Source organism: Dipodomys merriami, unplaced genomic scaffold (assembly GCF_024711535.1).
Source record: "Dipodomys merriami isolate MVZ:Mamm:240054 unplaced genomic scaffold, mDipMer1.0.p SCAF_78, whole genome shotgun sequence".
Taxonomy (NCBI): domain Eukaryota; kingdom Metazoa; phylum Chordata; class Mammalia; order Rodentia; family Heteromyidae; genus Dipodomys; species Dipodomys merriami.
This window is the reverse complement of record NW_027206379.1, coordinates 1678009-1698030: the sequence shown is the minus strand read 5'-3', so window position 1 is coordinate 1698030 and position 20022 is coordinate 1678009. Positions and strand designations below refer to the sequence as shown.

Here is a 20022-nt window from a genome sequence, read left to right as displayed (position 1 = left end):
TATCTGTAATTCCAGCTTGCAGGAGGTGGAAACAAGAGAATAGCTTCATCTAGTTCAGCCTTGGTTACATAGAGAGTCTATCTCAGAAAGAAAGAAAGAAAGAAAGAAAGAAAGAAAGAAAGAAAGAAAGAAAGAAAGAAAGAAAGAAAGAAAGAAAGAAAGAAAGAAAGAAAGAAAGAAAGAAAGAAAGAAAGAAAGAGAAAGGAAGGAAGGAAGGAAGGAAGGAAGGAAGGAAGGAAGGAAGGAAGGAAGGAAGGAAGGAAGGAAAGAAAGCCCACCCCACCCTTTTTTTGTCAGTCATGGGCCTAAACTCAACCTTGGCGCTGTCCTTCAGCTCAAGGCTAGCACTCTATCTACCACTTGAGCCACAGCACTATGGGCTTTTTCTGCTTATGTGGTACTGAGGACTTAAACTCAGGGCCTCATGCATGCAAGGCAGCACTCTACCACTGAGCCATCTTCCCAGCCCCAAAAAGCCCTTTTTTTGTGTACCAGTGCTGGGCCTTGAACTTAGGGCTTAGACACTGTCCTTTGTTTTTTTTTGTTCAAAGCTAGCAATCTGCTACTTGAGCCACTTCTCTACTTCTGGGTTTTTGGTGTTTAATTGGAGATGAGAGTCACACTGTCCTACGTGGCTTTGAACTGTGAGATAAGAGTCCCACTGTCAGGATGGGAATGTGGCTTATTGGTAGAGTGCTTGCCTAGCATGCATGAAGCCCTGGGTTCAATTCCCAAGTACCACATACATAGAAAAAGCCGAAGTAACACTGTGGCTCAGGTGGTAGAGTATTAGCCTTGAGCAAAAGAAACTCAGGGCCAGTGCCCAGGCCCTGAGTTCAAGCCCCAAGACTGGCCATTAAAAAAAAAAGTCTCAACTGGGTGCCAGTAGCTCACACCTGTAACCCCAGCTACTCAGGAGGCTGAGATCTGTGGATCATGTTTCAAAGCCAGCCCAGGCAGGAAAGTCTGTGAGACTCTTATCTCCAATAAACCACCAGAAGAAAATTGAAAGTGGCTCAAGTGGTAGAGTCATGAGATGAACAGCTAAGGGACAGCACCCAGGACCACAGTTCAAGCCCCATGACTGACCAAAAAAACAGCCCCACTGTCCCATGTGGCTTTGAACTGTGATCCTCAGATCTCAACCTCCTGAGTAGCTTGAGCCACCAGCTCCTGGCTTGGAAATAACATTTTAACCTTCAAAAGACTCTTCTAGGTAGAGCTGGTGTCTCAAGCTTACAATCCTAGCTGCTCAGGAGGCTGAGATCTGAAGATCATAGTTCAAAGCCAACCTGGGCAGGAAAATATATGAGACTCTTATCTCCAATGAATCACCATAAAACTCGAAGTGATGCTATGGCTCAAAGTGATTGAGCACTATCTTTGAGCAAAAGAGCTTAGGGACAATGCCCAAGCCAAGAGTTTAAACTCCATAACCTACAAAAAAAAAAAAAAAAGTTATTTCCAGAGGTGGAAGCTGGTGGCTCACATCTGTAATTCTAGCAACTACTTAGGAAGCTAAAATTTAAGGATTTCATTTCAAAGCTAGTCAAAGCAGGAAAGTCTGTGAGAATCTTGTCTCCAATTAACCTCCAAAAACCCAGAAATGGAGTTATGGCTCAAGTGGTAGAGAGCTAGCCTTGAATTCAGATCTGTGCCCAGGGCTTCTGTTCTAGCCCCAGTACCAGCACATGCATACATAAAGTGTATTCTGACATCATTATCAGTGCCTCCCAAAATACACCTCCTATTTTAGTCCTACCATTCTAATACCCATATGATGCAGACTTTATACAAACCATAGTAATGCTTATACTGTTGTCTTTACAACTTGAAAGGAAACCCACTTCCCTCCTCCTCTCTACCTACCTGCAGGAGGCCTTCACCACTGTATTTGCCAAAACCATTCGTTTGGTCACTATTTGCTGCCTTTTATCTTTAGGAAGTTTAAGTTTTTACCAAATACTCATAGACAGAGAAAACCCCCAAGAACCTAAAATTTAAAACAGAAAACAAGGATATGAGTGTCATGCATAAGTTAAAAACATACACACAAACTGTGCAACACTATAATTTTAATAGGTTAAGTATAGTAAGCTCAAAGTTATTTTTTAATGTGCCAGTTTATTTTAAACAAAGTCTAACACTGGCTATCAAATATTTATAACTAGATTTATATGTTTAGATGTTTATAACACAGTTGTTAAGGAAGAAATTTTAGATGTAGCCTCAAACCACAAGTTCAAGACTTGCTTGAACTCATAGTGATACTGTGTCTCAAAGACAGTGGTTCACACCTGCAATCCTATCTATTCAGGAGGCTGAAACCTGAGGATCTGCAGCTTCAAAACCAGCCTGGGCCAGGCGTCAGTGGCTCACACCTGTAATCCTAGGTACTCAGGAGGCTGAGATCTGAGGGTCGAGGTTCAAAGCCAGCCAGGGCAGGAAAGTCCGTGAAACTCTTATCTCCAATAAACTACCAGAAAACCGAAAGTGTCTCTGTAGCTCAAGTGGTAGAGCGCTAGCCTTGAGCTGAAGAGCTGAGGGACAGCCCACAGGCCCAGAGTTCAAGCCCCAGAGTTCAACCGACCAAAAAAAAAAAAAAAAGCCAGCCTGAAAAAAAGCCAGCCTGGGTAAGAAAGTCCTTGGGACTCATCTCCAATTAATCACCAGAAAACTGGAAGTGGATCTTCGGCTCAAAGTGGTAGAGCACTGGCCTTGAGCAAAAAAGTGCTTGGAAGGGGGCTGGGAAGGTGGCTCAGTGGTAGAGCGCTTGCCTTGCACTCATGAGGCCCTGGGTTCCATTCCTCAGCACCACATAAGCAAAAAGAAAAAAGCCAGAAGTGGCGCTGTGGCTCAAGTGGTAGAGCACTAGCCTTGAGCTGAAGGGCTGAGGGACAGCGCCCAGGCCCAGAGTTCAGGCCCCATTACCGGACCCAAAGAAAAAAAAAAAAAAAAGAGCTTGGGAACATCACCAAGGCCATGAGTTCAAGCCCCACAACCAATCAAAAAAAAAAAAAAAAGGGAATATGAGCCGTGTACTGGTAGCTCACACCTGTAATCCTAGCTACTCAGGAGGCTAAAGATGTGACGCTCACAGTTTGAAACCAGCCCAGGCAGGAAAGTCCATGAGTCTCCTATCTCCAACAAATTAACTCAGAAAAAGTCAAGAGTATTGCTATGGCTCAAGTGGTACAGCACTTGTCTTGAGCTCAAAAATGCTCAGGAACAGGGCTGGGAAGGTGGCTCAGTGGTAGAGGGCTTGCCTTGCATGCCTGAGGCCCTGGGTTCAATTCCTCAGCACCACATAAGCAAAAAAAAAAAAAAAAAAAAAAATTGCAAAAAAAATGCTCAGGAACAGTGCCTAGGCCCTGAGATCAAGCCCCAGGACTGGCAAAAATAAAAAGGACATGTATGTGCCCCCTGCATGACATACTGTAAACATATCAAATACTAACTACTGGCCAGAACTAAGAATTTTATTGTTGTTTTTGTTTTTGGTTGGTAGTGAAGCCTAGGCGCTGACCCTCAGCTCTTTAACACAAGGCTAGTGCTCTACCGCTTGAGCCATGACGCCACTTCTGGCTTTTTCTGCTTATGTGGTGCTGAGGAATGGAGCCACCTTCCCAGTCCCTAAGAATTTCTAATACAAACACAATCCATTATGTTACAGATTTAAGGCTGTCTAAAGATCAGCAAAAACCTTGATGTAGAAGGTTTATCTCAGGAGAACTTAAAATTCAGGCGCTCCATTTTTTTTCTTTTTGGTCAGTCCTGGGGCCTAAACTCCGGCCCTGGGCCCTGTTCCTGAGCTCTGTTGCTCAAAGCGAGTTCTTTTAGACTTTGAGCCACAGCTCCACTTCCCATTTTTGAGTGCTTAATTAGAGATGAGCATCTCAAGAGGACTTTTCTGCCCAGACTGGGGCTGGCTTCGAACCATGATCCTGAGATCTTAGCCTCCAGAGCAGCTAGGATTACAGGCATGAACCACTGGTGCCCCGTTTCAGGCTCTACATGTATGTATGTGTGTGTGTGTGTGTGTATGCCAGTCCTGTGGCTTAAACTCAGGGCGTGGGAATTGTCCTAAGCTTCTTCTTTTTTTTTTTTCTTCTTTTTGGGTCTGGTCGTGGGCCCTGAACTCTACCACTTCCAGCTTTTTTCTTTTTGCTTATATGGTGCTGAGGAATCGAACCCAGGGCCTCAGGCATGCAAGGCAAGCGCTCTACCACTGAGCCACCTTTCCAGCCCCTGTCCTAAGTTTCTTTAGCTCAAAGCTAACCTTCTACCACTTGAGCCACAGAGCCACTTCCTGCGTTTTCTGTTTATGTGGTACTCAGGAATCGAACCCAGGGATTCGTGAATTCAAGGCAAGCATTCTACCACTAAGCCTCATTCCTAGCCCCAGGCTCTACTTTTAAACTCAACCAAATATTCTCTTATTTGTGCTAATGGCCCAAATACCATAAAGGTGTTTATCTGACACATTTGTTAAACATTACATTTTTGTTATACCTTATGCCTTCTAGTTCTTACCTAGTCTACAAAACTCAGTACTTAGATATCTTGCTTACCCATGTATACTAACCTCTCCTGCATTTTTGTGGCCTAGCACTCAAGAAAATTTGTACATGGGCAGGGTGGTATTCATCTGTAATACCAGCACTTGGTAGGTTAAGACAGGAAGAATATGAGCTTGAGGCCAGTCTGTATTAAATAACAAGATCCTAAGTATTTTAAATGTCTTTTAAAAAGAAAAATATAGCCAAGCATCAGTGGCTCATACCTGTAATCCTAGCTACTCAGGAGGCTGAGATCTGAGGATCTTGGTTCAAAGCCAGCCCTGGCAGGAAACTGTGAGACTCTTGTCTCCAGTAAACCACTCAGAAAACTGGAAGTGGCCCTGTGGCTCAAGTGGTGGAGTGCTCACCTTGAGCCGAAGAGCTGAGATAGTGCCCAGGCCCAGAATTCAAGCCCCACAACCAATAAAAATAAAACTAAAAGAAAAAGAAAATTATATGTATCACAGATTTCAATGATTTCTACAAGTACTTACAGACCCCATTTGCTGTTGGAGGTACTCAGTATGTATGTAGCATGTACAAAACATCCTCTCACAAAGTTTACACTAATGGAAGGCTATACCAAACAAGCATAAATGCAGTAGCAATTAGCACTCAGAAAAATAAAACAAGAGAAAGTGATAGGGCTTAAATATAGTCCTTTTGCTGGGTGCCCAAAATATAGCTTAATGTATAAGAATAATTAGTTCTCTCCACTGCATTTGGAGCCACACAAAAATGAGCAACAAGTGGAGCACCGGTGGCTCACGCCTGTAATCCTAGCTACTCAGGAGGTTGAGATCTGAGGATCATGGTTCAAAACCAGCCCGGGCAGGAAAGTCCATGAAACTCTTATCTCCAATAAACCACCAGAAAACCGGAAGTGGCGCTGTAGCTCAAGTGGTAGAGCGCTCGCCTTGAGCTGAAGAGCTCAGGGACAGCACCCAAGCCGAGTTCAAGCCCCAGGACCAAAAAAAAAAAAAAAAGAGCAACAAGCTGGGTGCCCGGTGGCTCACACCTATAATCCTAGCTAGTCAGAAGGCTAAGATTTGAGGATCACAATTCAAAGCCAGCCTAGGTAGGAAAGTCCATGAGACTCTTGATCTCCAATTAACCACCAGATAAGGCTGGGAAGGTGGCTCAGTGGTAGAGTGCTTGCCTCACATGCATGAGGCCCTGGGTTTGATTCCTCAGCGCCACATAAGCAGAAAAGGGTGGAAGTGGTGCTATGGCTCAAGTGGTAGAACGCTGGCCTTGAGCTGAAGAGCTGAGAGAGACAGCACCCAGGCCCAGAGTTCAAGCCTCTTGACCACCCAGGCCCAGATATCAAGCCCCATGACTGACCAAAAAAGTAAAAATAAATTTTAAAAACCACCAGAAAACCAAAAGTGGCGCTGTGGCTCAAAGTGGTGGAGCACCAGCCTTGAGCTCAGGAATGGTACCCAGGCCCAGAAGTTTAAGCCCCATGACTGGCAAAAAAAAAGAAAAGAAAAAAGAATGAGCAACAAGTTTCTCCTGTATCAGGAAGGAAGCTGTAACAATCACAATAGTGTACTCCTCTAACAGACAAAATCCATGAAATAATTATGAATAAGCAAGTGAATTTTTTTCTAATTGTTAAGATACTCTCATTTTAAAGAAAAAGACTTCAGTACTCCATTTTGTCTAGCCTATTCTCAGTGACAAAGATATCAGACAAGAGCAAAGTGAAAGCATTTATAAGAAAGGATAATCTGTGGGGTGCCAGTGGCTCACACCTGTAATCCTAGCTACTCAGGTGGTTGAGATCTGAGGATCACGGTTCAAAGCCAGCACAGGCAGGAAAGTTCGTGAGACTTTTATCTCCAATAAACCACAAAAAAACCAGAAGTGGCACTGTGGCTCAAGTGATAGAGCACTGGCCTTGAGCTGAAGAGCATAGGAACAGTGCCCAGAGCTCACGCCCCATGATTGTCAAAAAAGAAAAAGAAAAAAAAAGGATAATCTGAAAGCTGCTGAATCTGAAAACAACAATTTTAAGGATAACCCAAGGAGAGATGGGAATATCACTATGACTGCATTCAACTAGCCCCTAATGAAGATTAACAGTGCTGAGATAGTTTTACAGAGAATCATATGCAACTCCTATTAGCAGAATTGGACATCCAATAGGGTGTTAAGAAAAAATTCTTAATCTCATCAAGATTGATAAGCAAAATGAATTCTCAAGTATATCAACACTTTACCACTACCACTGCCCAGATAATAGATGAAATTTAGGTAAAATCAAGAAAAAGCACTCAGGCTACATAATTTTACTCTTAAGTATATTGTATTTACTTTCACACTGATTTGCATTTTCATTTGTTTCTACAATTACCATTGGCAGGAGCTAAATTCACTAGAAGGAGCTAGGGAATCTTTTTCCATACTAAACATAAATATATATGTGCAACTTGCTACACAGGTTAGAGACGGATACTATAGTTGATATTCACATATGTAACAAAGGTCATCTTTCCAATAAAAACAAAAATAGTTCCAAGTAAAACCTGAAGGTCAGGGGCTGGGAAGGTGGCTCAGTGGTAGAACGCTTGCCTTGTATGCATGAGAACCTGGGTTCGATTCCTCAGCACCACATAAGCAAAAAGAAAAAGCCGGAAGTCTTGCTGTGGCTCAAGTGGTAGAGCACTAGCCTTGAGCTGAAGAGCTGAGGGACATCGCCCAGGCCCAGAGTACAGGCCCCACGACCGGACTCAAAAAAAAAAAAAACCTGAAGGTCATTCAGGCATTGGTAGCTCATGCCTGTAACCCTAGCTTCTCAGAGGAGGCTAAGATCTGAGGATTGTGATTTGAAGCTATCCTGGGCAGGAAAGTACACAAGACTCTTATCTCCAATTAACCACCAGAAACTGGAAGTGGTGCTGTGATTCAAAGTGGTAGAGAACTAGCCTTGAGCAAAGAAGTTTAGAGATAGCACCAGGCTGAGTTCAAGCCCCAAAACCAACAACAACAACAACAACAAAAATATTTGACAACCTAGACAGAAAAGTCTATGAACTTCTTTTTGTTTTGTTTTGTTTTGCTTTGTCAGCTGTGGGGCCTGAACTCTGGGCCTGGGCGCTGTCCCTCAGCTCTTCAGCCCAAGGCTAGTGCTCTACCACTTGAGTGTCAGCCCCGCTTCTGGCTTTTTCAGCTTATGTGGTGCTGAGGAATTGAACCCAGGGCCTCATGCATGCAAGGCAAGCAAGCACTCTACCACTAAGCCACCTTCCTAGCCCCATCTATGAACTTCTTATCTCCAATTAACTACCAAAGGACAGCACCCAGGCCTTGAGGTTCAAATCTCAATAATGGTAGGTACACATGTGCGCACGCACGCACGCAGGCACGCGCGCGCACACACACACACACACACTTCAAGGGTCACTGCACTGCATCACTATAAATCTCATGTATTAACTTTTTTTTTGGTGGTGGTGGTCTATGGGTTTGAACTCAGGACCTAATGTTTGCTAGACAGATGCTCTTACCTCTTAACCTATGCCTTCAGCTCATTCTTACTTTTTTTAGTAATCTCTTATAAAAGGTCCACCTATTTACACTTTCCATGTAGCTACGATGAAAGGCTATACCACCTTAACCAGCAACTAATTGAGATAGGGTATCAAACTTATGCTTAGACTGGCCTGGAACTCTGAACTTCCTGATCTCAGTCTCATGTAGCTAGGATGTCAAGTGTATATCACTATACCCCACTATTAATTGATGAGTCTCATGTACATGCCAGGGCTGGGTTAGAACTTCAATCCTCCTAATAGCCATCTGCCTCCCAAGTAGCTAGGATTATATGCATGAGCCAAAGGCGGCTAGTCTACACACTGACTTTTGACTCATGTTATTTAATTTTTGGCTTTTCTAGACAATTAAAAAAATTATATGGGCTGGGAAGGTGGCTCAGTGGTAGAGCACTTGCCTTGCATGCCTGAGGCCCTGGGTTCGATTCCCCAGCAACACATAAGCAAAAAGACAAAAGCCAGAAGTGGTGCTATGGCTCAAGTGGTAGAGTGCTAGCCTTGAGCTGAAGAGCTGAGGAACAGCGCCCAGGCCCAGAGTTCAGGCCCCACGACCGGACCCCCCCAAAAAAAAAAAAATATATATATAAGGATAATTCTCTTATCCCTAAGGAAAGTTGGAAGAGAAGATATGGCTCAAGTGACAAAGTGCCAACCTTGAATGAAAAAGCCAAAGGATAACACCCAAGCTCTGAGTTCAAGCCCTACTACGAGCAGAAAACAAAACAAAAAACTCTAAGTGTTCATTTAAGCAAATCGAAGAGTATACTCACTTTGTTATCTCCTAGCTGTTCAACTCCAACAGTACAAAATAATCATTCTAGTTCAAGAAAGTAGAGTTTATGCCCTAAATATATCCATCTATCCATCCAACCATCCATCTACCCATCCATACATCCACACCCCCTTCAAAGGTAAAAAAAAATAAAATAAAATTGGTCCAGTACAGGTGGCTCACACCTGTAATTCTAGCTACTCAGGAGGATCTGAGGATCTGAGGATCATGGTTCAGAGCCAGTCTAGACAGAAAAAACCGTGAGATGGGGCTGGGAAGGTGGCTCAGTGGTAGAGCGCTTGCCTTGCATGCATGAGGCCCTGGTTTCGATTCCTCAGCACCACATAAATAAAAAGAAAAAAGCCGGAAGTGGCGCTTTGGCTCAAGTGGTAGAGTGCTAGCCTTGAGCTGAAGAGCTGAGGGACAGCGCCCAGACCCAAGGTTCAGGGCCCATGACCGGACCCAAAAAAAAAAGAAAAAAGAAAAAACTGTGAGAACCTTCTCTCCAATTAACCACCCGAAAACCAGAAGTGGAGCTGTGGCTCAAAGTGGTAGAGTGCTAGCCTTGAACAAAAGTGCCTAGCCCCTGAGTTCAAGCCCCACAACAACACAACAAAAAAAATAACCACAAGATTATTTCTATACATTGCAGACACACACAATGGGGCTAACCATTCAACTCAGTGGTAAACCATTTGTCTAGCATGCATAAGCGTGTATTTGAACCTAGCACGAAGGAAGGGGAAAAAAAAATCACACGATGTTAAATATGTACACATACATATACAGAGTTAACTAATATAAAAATGAGCCTATAAGCCAAGCGTCAGTGGATCATGCCTGTAATCCTAGCTACTCAAGAGGCTGAGATCTGAGGATCAAGATGGCCATGGAACCCTTATCTCCAATTAACTACTAAATAGCCAGAAATGAAAGCCAGAAGTGGCGCTGTGGCTCAAGTGGTAGAGCGCTAGCCTTGAGCTGAAAAGCTGAGGGACAGCACCCAGGCCCAGAGTTAAGGTCCATGGCCGGACCCAAAAAAAAAAGGCAAGTCAGGGGAGAAGGTAAAGGAAATGAACAGAAGAAGAAAAGTCAGACTGAAGTACATTGTATAGTTGTGTGGAAATGTTACAACATACCCTGTGTACCAGAAATGTATGCTAATAAAAACCTGCAACAACTAAAAAAATAAATAAATAAATAAATAAATAAATAAATAGCCAGAAATGGAGCTGCAACTCAAAGTGGTAGAGCACTAGCCTTGAACACGAAAGCTCAGGAACAATGCCCAGGACCTAAAGTCAAATCCTAGGACTGTCACCAAAAAGAATAAGAAAAAGAAAAGTTGCTCAGTATTTTCATTTAATGGAAGTTCTTCACCTACCTTTGTGTATTTTTTTTTAATTTACTTTTGTGTTGGTACCGTTGCTTGAAATCAGGGCCTGGGTACTATCCATGAGCTTTTTTTGCTCAAGTCTATTCTACCACTTGAACCACCATAGCTCCACTTACAGTGTTTTAGTGATTAGTTGGAGATAAAGGTCTCAGGATTTTCCTGCCTATGCTGGCTTCAAACCATGATCTTCAGACTTCAGCCTCCTGAGTAGTTAGGATTACAGTTGTGAGCTACTGATGCTCAGCCCAGACTGTGTGACTTTTAAAACTCCACAAATAAAACCTAAATTAAGCTGGGCGCTGGTGGCTCATGCCTGTAATCCTAGCTACTCAGGAGGCTGAGATCCGAGGACAGGTTCAAAGCCAGCCAGTCCAGGCAGGAAAGTGAGACTCCAATCTCCAATAAACCACTCAGAAAACCAGAAGTGGCGCTGTGGCTCAAGCAGTAGAGCACTTGCCTTGAGCTGAAGAGCTGAGGGACAGGGCCTAGGCCCAGAGTTCAGGCCCCACGACCGGACCCCCCAGAAAAAAGAAGGAAAAAAAAAAGCTCAGGGACAGCACCCAGGCCCTGAGTCCAAGCCCTACAACCAACAACAAAAAATTCTGTAATATAAGCACTCACTACACAGAGACTATATAGAGACACTGGCAGTCAAATAAGCTGTAACACACTCTCCTACCAAAAGTTTTGTTATAGAAGGAATTTACACTTAAAATACAGCTTTAAATGCAATCTTAGAAGACACAAATCACCAAAAACTTCAAAATTATTACTCAAAATTCTAAGAAAGCTCCACCAAAATATTTGATGTACCCTTTTCCACAACAGTCCAACAACAGCACATTAACCAAAAGAACAAAATATGCTAGATAAGGAAAAGGTGAATGTGTGCAACAGGTAGAAATTACTTTAAATAAAAGAAAGGCCAAGCACTGGAGATTCAGAAGTGTGATCTTAGTTACTTGAGAATCTGAGATGGGGGGAAATCAAGGTTGGAGGCCCACTAGGGCATACACTCCAGATCCCCTTCTCAATCAATACCTAATTGCAATGCAACCTGTCATTCCAACTATGCAGAAGGCTGATATAGGGAGGATCCTGGCTCCAGACCAGCTAAAGCAGAAAAGTCTGAGACTCCATCTCACTATTAAAAGCAGAGTATGTAAGCATATAAAAAAGTGAATTACAGAGCTGGGAAGGTGGCTCAGTGGTAGAGCACTTGCCTTGTATGCCTGAGGCTCTGGGTTCGATTCCTCAGCACCACATAATCAAAAAGAAAAAAGCCAGAAGTGGCGCTGTGGCTCAAGTGGTAGAGCGCTAGCCCTGAGCTGAAGAGCTGAGGGACAGCACTCAGGATCACAGTTCAGGCCCCACGACCAGACCCCCCCCCCAAAAAAAAAAGTGAATTACAAGCTGGGTGCTGGTGGCTCCCGTCTATAATCCTACCTACTCAGGAGGCTGAGATCTGAGGACCACGATTCAAAGCCAGCTCAGGCAGGAAAGTCCACGAGACTCTTATCTCCAATTAACCACCAGAAAACCGGAAGTGGCACCATGGCTCAAAGTGGTAGAGCACTAGCCTAGAACTGAAGAGTTCAGGGACAGCGTCCAGGCCCAGTTCAAGCTCCAGGACTGGCAAAAAAAAAAAAAAAGTGAACTTTGGGCTGGGAATGTGGCTTAGTGATAGAGTGCTTGCCTAGCACACATAAAGTCCTGGGTTCAATTCCTCAGCACCACATAAGCAGAAAAAGCCAGAAGTGGCACTGTGGTTCAAGTGGTAGGTTCAGTGCTAGCTTTGAGCAAAAGCAGCTCGGAGACAGTGTCCAAACCCTAAGTTCAAGCCCCAGGTCTGGCAAAAAAAAAAAAAAGGAAGATTTGGACAATACACAATACACAAAAGATGAGCATTACCCCTCAGCAAGGATGACATGCAAATTCATAAAGTGACCCCTATTAAAAACAAAAGATGCTTGCTGAAAGGCTCTTCCTTTAAAGACTGTATTTTGGGGCTGGGAAGGTGGCTCAGTGGTAGAGCGCTTGCCTTGCATGCATGAGGCCCTGGGTTCAATTCCTCAGCACCACATAAGCAAAAAGAAAAAAGCCGGAAGTGGCACTGTGGCTCAAGTGGTAGAGTGCTAGCCTTGAGCTGAAGAGCTGAGGGACAGCGCCCAGGCCCAGAGTTCAGGCCCCATGACGGGACCCCCCCCCCGCAAAAAAAAAAGAAAGGCTATTTCAAGTTTCTTCAAATATCTATCAAACAGTTCAACGATTCTAAGTCTATACACTTGACATGATAAAAATGAATTTCATGTAGCAAAAACTACCTCAGAAGGGAGTTCTGCAGCACTGTCTCTTTTCTGTTACCAAATAAAAGTTTAATTCAAGAAATGTCAAGCCAGGCATCAATAGCTCACACTTACAATCCTAGATACTTAGAAGACCAAAATTGAGACTCCAAGTTCAAAGTCATCCTGGGCAGACAAATCTACAAGGCTGTTATCTCCAATGAACCAGCAGAAAGACAAGACCTAGAGATGTGGCTCAAGTGATAGATGTGCCAGCCTTGAGTGAAAAAGCTGAGTGAAAGTTCAAGGGCCAGCCGGGCAACAGTGGCTCAAGCCTGTATTCCTAGCTGAGATCTGAGGATCAAAGTTCAAAGCCAGCCTGAGAAGAAAAGTTCCACAGGAGACTCTAATCTCCAATTAACCACCTGAAAACCGCAAGTGGATCTGTGGCTCAAAGTGATAGAGATCCAGCCTTAAGCAAAAAAAGCTCAGGGACAATGTCCAGGCCCTGAGTTCAAGCACAAGGACTGACAAAAAGAAAAAGAAGAAGAAGAAAAGAGGCAGGCACTGGTGGCTCACACCTGTAATCCTAATATGGAAACTAAGGACTGAGGATCACAGCTCAAAGCCAATCCTAGCAGGAAAGTCTGTGAGATTCTTATTTCCAATTAACCATCAAAAAGCTGGAAGCAAAGCTGTGGCTCAAGTGGAAGTGTCCCAGCCTTGAGTGAAAAAGCTAACATTTAAAAAAGAATTACAAAAACAACACATAGGGGCTGAGAATGTAGCCAAGCCCAGTGGTACAGTGCTTGCCTAGTGTTCATGAAGCCCTGGGTTCAATTCCTCAGAACCACATAAACAGAAAAAGCTGGAAGTGGTGCTGTGGCTCAAGTGGTAGAGTGCTAGCCTTGAGCAAAAGAAGCTCAGGGACATTGCCCAGGCCTTGAGTTCAAGCCCCAGGACTGGCAAAAAAAAAAAAAAAAATTAACACATAGATAAGGAACAAAAGGCAATCTCTGAATAAGGCCCACCAAACTATATACTTGCTGTATGCACATGCTAATATATGCCAAACCTTTTTAACAATCACATCAAAAAAGAAAAGCTGCCTGGTGCCAGTGGCTCACGTCTGCAATATTTGGTACTCAGTAGGCTGAGATCTGAAGATCATGAATTGCAGTTCAAGGTTCAAAGCTAGCCAGGGCAAGAACGTCCATGGGAGTCTTATCTCCAATAAACTACCAAAAAAGCTGGAAGTAGAGCTGTGGTTCAAGTTGTAGAGCACTAGCCTTTAGAAAAAGAAGCTTAGGGACAGCACCAGGCCAAGTTCAAACCCAGAGACCAGGGCCCCCCCCAAAAAAAAATTTTGTTTGTAATAAAAAAAATTTAAAAAGACAGTGAACCTTTTCTCTAAAAGAAGGAAGATCATCAGAAAAATGTATTCAAAACCAAGTTTTTTCCAAATTCAGTGTAAAACAGAACAAAATAAAACCACCATAAATTTCTATAGTTATATAGACCTTTTAGTTCATCAAATTCCACATACTACCTACAATTCAGTGACTTTCCTAATATCCCACTCTAAAAACATGAATTAAAATTAATTTATTAATAAATAATTTATTAATAAATTTATTTTTGTGCTGGTACTTGGGCTTAAACTCAGAGCCAAAATGCTTTCCCTTAGTTCCCTCCCCCCCCTCAAGGCTAACACTCTACCACTAGAGCCACAGTCCTACTTCTGGCTTTTTGCTGATTAACTGGAGATAAAAAGAGTTTCAGGGACTTCTCTGCTTGAGCTGGTTTTAAACTGCAATCCTCTTATCTCAGCCTCCTGAATAGCTAGGATTACAAGCATCAGCCACTGGTGCCCCAGCACAAATATTTGAAATGAATACAGGATAAAATGATTAATAAAGGGGCTGGAGGGTGGCTCAGCGGTACAGTGCTTCTGTTGCATGCACCATGCACAAGGCCCTGGGTTCGATTCCTCAGTACCACATAAGCAGAGAAGGCCAGAAGTGGTGTTGTGGCTCAAATGGTAGAGCGCTAGCCTTGAGCTGAAGAGCTGAGGGACAAGCGCCCAGGCCCCACAACCAACCCCAAAAAAAAAAAAAAAAAAGATTAATAAAGTTCTCTGATTACAGAAAACAAAATAGGTTCTAAAAGTCTGGGAATTAAAAGTATTTACATACACACAGTTACCCCTCCCAATAAGTAAAATATCTTTCAACAAAATATATCTCATATATTCTTTCCAAAATACAGAACCTTAGCAGCATCTAGTACTCTGTATGTCCTCAATCAATACCCTCTACAATCCTCCAAACATACCAAAAGTGCTAACTTGTTAAAATAATCCAGTTTCTCCCAGCTCAAAAATTACTAATTCTGATACCACATTATCTTGAAAAACTATATACAACTATCCCTACCCAGTTGTATCCTTATTATTACTATTCTAATATAACTTATCCAACTAAGTTTATTATAACATCAATATGGTAAATTTGGAATCATTATCATTTTAAATGCACAAAACCATTTGATCTGCATTGGTTTCTACCCAACACAAGAAATATTAAGGCTCTAATTACTTGACCAAACCCTTACCTCCCCATTCCTCTGGTACACAGAAAGCCACCTGAAAAGTTTAGCAACACTAAGTTCACAAGAGGAAACAAAATAACTACTTTAAAACTAAGAGTAGAGAAAAGGGAAGGGGGGAATACTAACCAGTCTCTGGCTGTAACGAATCCTTTCTTCTTCGGGTTCCATCTCTTACTCTTCTGTGCAAAGTAGTGTAATGAAACCACTCCAGGGCTGCCTTCCTCTTTCTCCTTAGGAACCAGATTGCAACACTAGAGAATAATGATATGAGCAGACATGAGAACATTTCTCAAACTTAGGCTTTCTTCTCATAGAAAGGAGTATTTAAGATGTGTATTAAATTAGAGGCTAGAAAAAAATCACGTTCCTTTTTTACAAGTTTGGGATCTTTCTGCTCTTAGGCAAGTAGTTCCTTGTCATGTTCAACATTAACCACATTACACCACTGGAGGCCTAGGCAAAAGGAAATGTTGGGGTTTCTGTTCCTTATGACAGGCCATACCACTTATTTCTGCCCACGAAATTAGCAAAGCTCCCCTTCATTAGCCAAACATAAATAAATTAAAATAAATAAATTGAATTCTAAGTTAAATTTCCAAAAGAAGACTCTAGGACTTGTATCTCCAGAGAGCTAGCTGACCAGATGAGCTGAACTAATCCGGATCTTAAGCAAATTGGTTCTCACACCATCGATTAGAAACTAAGTTGGAAAGAAGGGCAGACTTAACTATACCAAAAAAACAAACAAACAAAAAAGAAGACTCGGAAACAATTACCCATACCCCTCCCTGAGACTGTACACAATCATCACCTTCCTCTCCTAGACTTACCCTCCAGCCCAACACTAGATGTGTACAACTCTGAAACAAATTTGAGTTGCAAATCAAGAGACCAAAATATGGTCTGTGCTTGATAAAGTAGAAAATGAAATGATTCGATCTATGAATACGAGTAAACGGCACTCTTTCCAAAAACTAAAGTGTCACAGTCGAGCCACATCACCAAGTACGGATTTTCATTTTTTATAAATATTCTCAGATAATGGCTTCCATTGGGAATGCAGTTTTTTTTTTCTTTTTGTAACTACATTACAGCCACGTTAACGGCATCCTTTCAAAACTGCTAGGAGACCTGAGGACCTGATGACACAGTTTGCAGTTCGTGGCACTGCCCTCCCGGAGGAAGCCAGTCCTCACCCACGGTCGCGAGGGAGCCTGTGTCTGCACCCCCTGAGCAAGGGCCACACGGGCCGGACGGGGAAAACAAGCGATCTACGGTTCCCCCATCGCAAAGAAGAAATAGAAACTTTACATTGTCTTCAGGTAACACAGAGCACCAAACTTCCCAAGGCGGGGGGGGGGGGGGGGGGGGGAATCTCACCGGGGATTTTGCTCTTGACTTCTTGTCCAAGTGAGAAGTAAAAGATTCCAAAACCAGAGGAAATTTTTGTTTAATCCCACACGTCGTCTTCTGTTTTTTCCGTGGGTTAATCCAGTATCCAGAAAGGGTCAGAGCGACCCAGAAAAGAGAGGAAACAGTTGCAGGATCAAACCTCCCCTTCTGGCTTCGGAGATCCGGCGTCGGAGGCGTCAGGCGCGGGGAGCGCGACCCCTCTGCGCCGAGCCCGGGGCGCCCCCGCCTCCCCCGGGCCGGCGGTCGGCAGTCCGGGCACGAGCCGGGGCCGGGGCCCGAGCCCCGGGTCACACAGTCGCGGGAGCGCCTTCCTCGCGGAGCCCTGGGCCGGCCGCCTCCGGAGCCCGGGAGCGGCGGCCGATCAGCTGAGACCGGCTGGGCCGAGGCTCCCCGCGCCGCCCGGCCCCCCGGAACGCGGGCCCCCGCCCCGGGGGGCGGAGAGGGCGGGAGCGGTGCGGCGCGCCGGCCGGGGGCCCGGGCTGCCCTCGCGTCTCCCCTTCAGCCCGGGCTCCGCGCTGCGGGACGAGCCCCCGTCTACTCCCCAGTCGCAGAGGGAAGACTCCGGGATGTGGGCCCCCTGGCCTTGTCCCTCCTCCCGGGGCGCCCCCTTCCCAGGGGAGGCAGAGTGGCGACAAGCCCGGGAGCTGGGAAGGTGCTCTGCGAGCCGCAGCCGCCGCCGCCGCCGCCGCCGCCGGGGAGGGGTGTTGTTTCCCTCACACAGGAGGAGCCGCCGAAACAGCCGCCGCCATTTTGAACCCGTCAGACTCTCACATACACACAGCTCTCCGCCGCGCACTGCGCAGGCGCCGCCCTCCACCCCTCCTCCCGTCGCCTCTCCACTTTCCCCCGCCCCCACCTCCTTCCAGCCTCCCTTTGCTGCTTACCGCTCTCCCGGGCGCACGTGAACGCGCACGCGTCACTCCCCTCTAAGGCGGACACACCGCCGGCGCGCGCACGCGCGGATGCGTCGGCCTCGAATCGCCCGCGACGCCGACGCGGCTCCCGGCTCCCCCACCCCTCGAGTCAGCCCGCACGCCCTCCCGCCCCCGCTCCCCGCCGGCCTCCTTCCAGGGCCCGGGCCTGGCCCACTGCTCGCGCCTGCGCACCGAGCGCTGTCCTCCTCCGCGCGCTCCCTCCCCCCACACAGCCTCGCCTGAACACACACTTCGCCTCTGTGACCCCGCCCATCGCCGGCCAGCTGCGCCGGCCGCCCTCCCCCCACCTCTCCCCGGAGGGCGGTGACCCCCGACCCCCACAAAGCACAACACCCCTCCAAGCACCGGGGAGCAGCTCCCCTTCCCCGCCGGCCCCCCTCCGCCCCAGGTGGCCCTTTACAGTCACACGGCCCTGAAGGCCGAGCAGCCTGGGCCGGGCGCCCGCGGCCCGTCTCAAAGCGGGGTCCCCCGAGGTCAGGCCCGCCGGGCCCAGGCCGCCCGAGCCCGGCGTCCCACTCGGGCCTGCACGGAATAGGGAGGCGCGGGGCGCCGGCGCATTCTGCCGGCTGTTGTCCCTCGCGCGCCGGCCAGTGGGCCGAGGCCGGCCTGCCCGCCATCCCGGGGCAGGCCGCGGGGGCCCCCGCCGCGGGGCCCGGCCGCCCGGGGCTCGGAGGGCTCCGCGGTGCAGAAGCCCGGCCCCGCCTCACCCACTCCTCGCCGCTCCGAAGGGGCAGGAACCAGGAGTAGCCTGTCTGTCCAGGGCTCGGCTCCCCCAGGGGAGCTCGGGGCGCTCCACAAGGGCGTCCACGGGTTGCGGGGCGCGGGAGACGTCTCCGCGACGGCCCGGGGGCGGCGGCGGCCGGCGCGCCCACCGCGGGCCGCGGGCGCCCGGGGAGGTGGCCCGGGAAGCCCCCGCTGTCGGCCACGTTCAGGTTTCCGCAGCGCCGGTGCCCCCGGCGGCCCGGGTGGGACGTGACCCCGCCCCCGGCGGGTCGGGGGCGCCCCCCCACCGTGGGGTCCGGGGGCCGCCCTCCCCCCCAGCTCCCGGGCGGACCCCGCCGCCCCGGGCCGCGGCGGGCGCGGGAGGCCCAGCCGGGAAGATGTCTCCTCTCGGTCCGCGCAGCTTTGCGCGAGGGTCAGCGACGGGGCAGCCGCGGCCCGAGCTGCGCCGGCCCTGCCCACGGACGGGCCCCGGCGGCTCGACAGCCGCCCGACGGGCCAGCGGGCTCCAGACGTCGACGGAGCGGGGCCGGAGGAGGCGGCGGTGCCATGCGAGCAGCCCGAGCCCCGAGCCTGATCGGGGCCGTTCCCCCAGCCAATCTCGTGCTCCGGGGCCCGTTTAAATGAGAAACCCCACAAAGGACGGTGACTTGGGCACTGAGTCGCCCGGGGCTCGGGGTTGGCCCGGGCCGAGCGCAGGCACAACAGATCTTTTTTTCTTTCTTTCTTTCTTTCTTTCTTTCTTTCTTTCTTTCTTTCTTTCTTTCTTTCTTTCTTTCTTTCTTTCTTTCTCCCTGAGTTTATTTCCAAATCATCAAGCCCTTAATTCCTGGGAATCAGGATTGAAGGAGCGAGGAAGGGCATGGTGAAACTTACGGACACCTTCGTCTCCTTTAGGAAGACGTTTGTGAGAGACCAATGAAATAGGGATGCTTTCTATCATAAACCCAACGGAGCATTTATTACAGAACGAGGATTTTTCTACATGCAAACTCTGGGAATGTTCCACAACATCCTTAGCAAGACAAGTGAAAGTACTTTTTGTGTTTTTGTTTTAAAGATTGACAACTGGAGTGTAAGGTTAAACAGCTTGCATAATTACTCTGAGGGAAGAGTCAGTTCCCTGCATTCGGACACAGCAATATCATTATTTTGATAACATTTCCAGACTTAGGTGTTACAGATAATGAAGAAGAGAGTCACCTAAATGTATCCGATCTAAAGCCTTTTTCAATCTTCCCGCGATGTTAAAACATACTTTAAAATCATTGGTCAGCCATTTATACTGAGAATACGAGCTAGGAACGGCCATAAGGAATTTGGCACCCTGTGACTACCAAAAAAAGTCAATAACTTGTATAAAAGAAGAGAAAGATTTTTGTCATTGTCAGAGTAGTAAATATTGGGCCTCATTGTTATTTGCAAAACCTACAGCTCTATTTCTTGCCCCTTTCTCCCTGTTACTCAGGGAACAGAAGAGGGAGAGCGAAGAAAGAGGAGGGGTCTCTAGCAGTAACTTCATTTTGCCTTGATTTTGTCTTGCCTTTTTCCCTAAAGCTCAGACCCCCTCCAGCAAAAATGCAAGGACCTCCTACAAGTTTTAGGCCCATAGCACTTACTTCGAAGAGGACTGCAAGTAGAACAAGATTTCTTAAATTGCATCTAGCTTTTTTCTAGTTGAAAACCATTTGTAACTAGTCAGCAGTAGGAAGAAAAGAGCATTTAAACATACGGGCAATGGCTTCTCCACAGGCAGGCTTTGTTAATATACCAAA

At 46.7% G+C, this 20022-nt stretch overlaps 1 protein-coding gene across 2 annotated transcripts in view; it reads right to left on the bottom strand.

Annotated features, from left to right (window-relative positions):
• Nucleotides 1–17385, bottom strand: part of LOC138818658 (lysine-specific demethylase 2A-like) — a 110637-nt gene extending 93252 nt beyond the window's left edge. Inside the window, exons 1-3 of one of the 2 annotated variants that reach the window (XM_070009635.1) lie at nucleotides 16560–17385; nucleotides 15306–15430; nucleotides 1870–1993 (exon numbers count right to left, since the gene is read on the bottom strand). Coding sequence is in view for 1 of the 2 variants with exons in the window: in XM_070009634.1 (XP_069865735.1) it covers nucleotides 15306–15347 (42 nt within the window). In the remaining variant the exon portion in view is untranslated. The remainder of the gene's footprint in view (nucleotides 1–1869; nucleotides 1994–15305; nucleotides 15431–16559) is intronic. The other variant, XM_070009634.1, reaches the window with a different exon arrangement.
• Between the last annotated feature and the right edge of the window lie 2637 nt (nucleotides 17386–20022).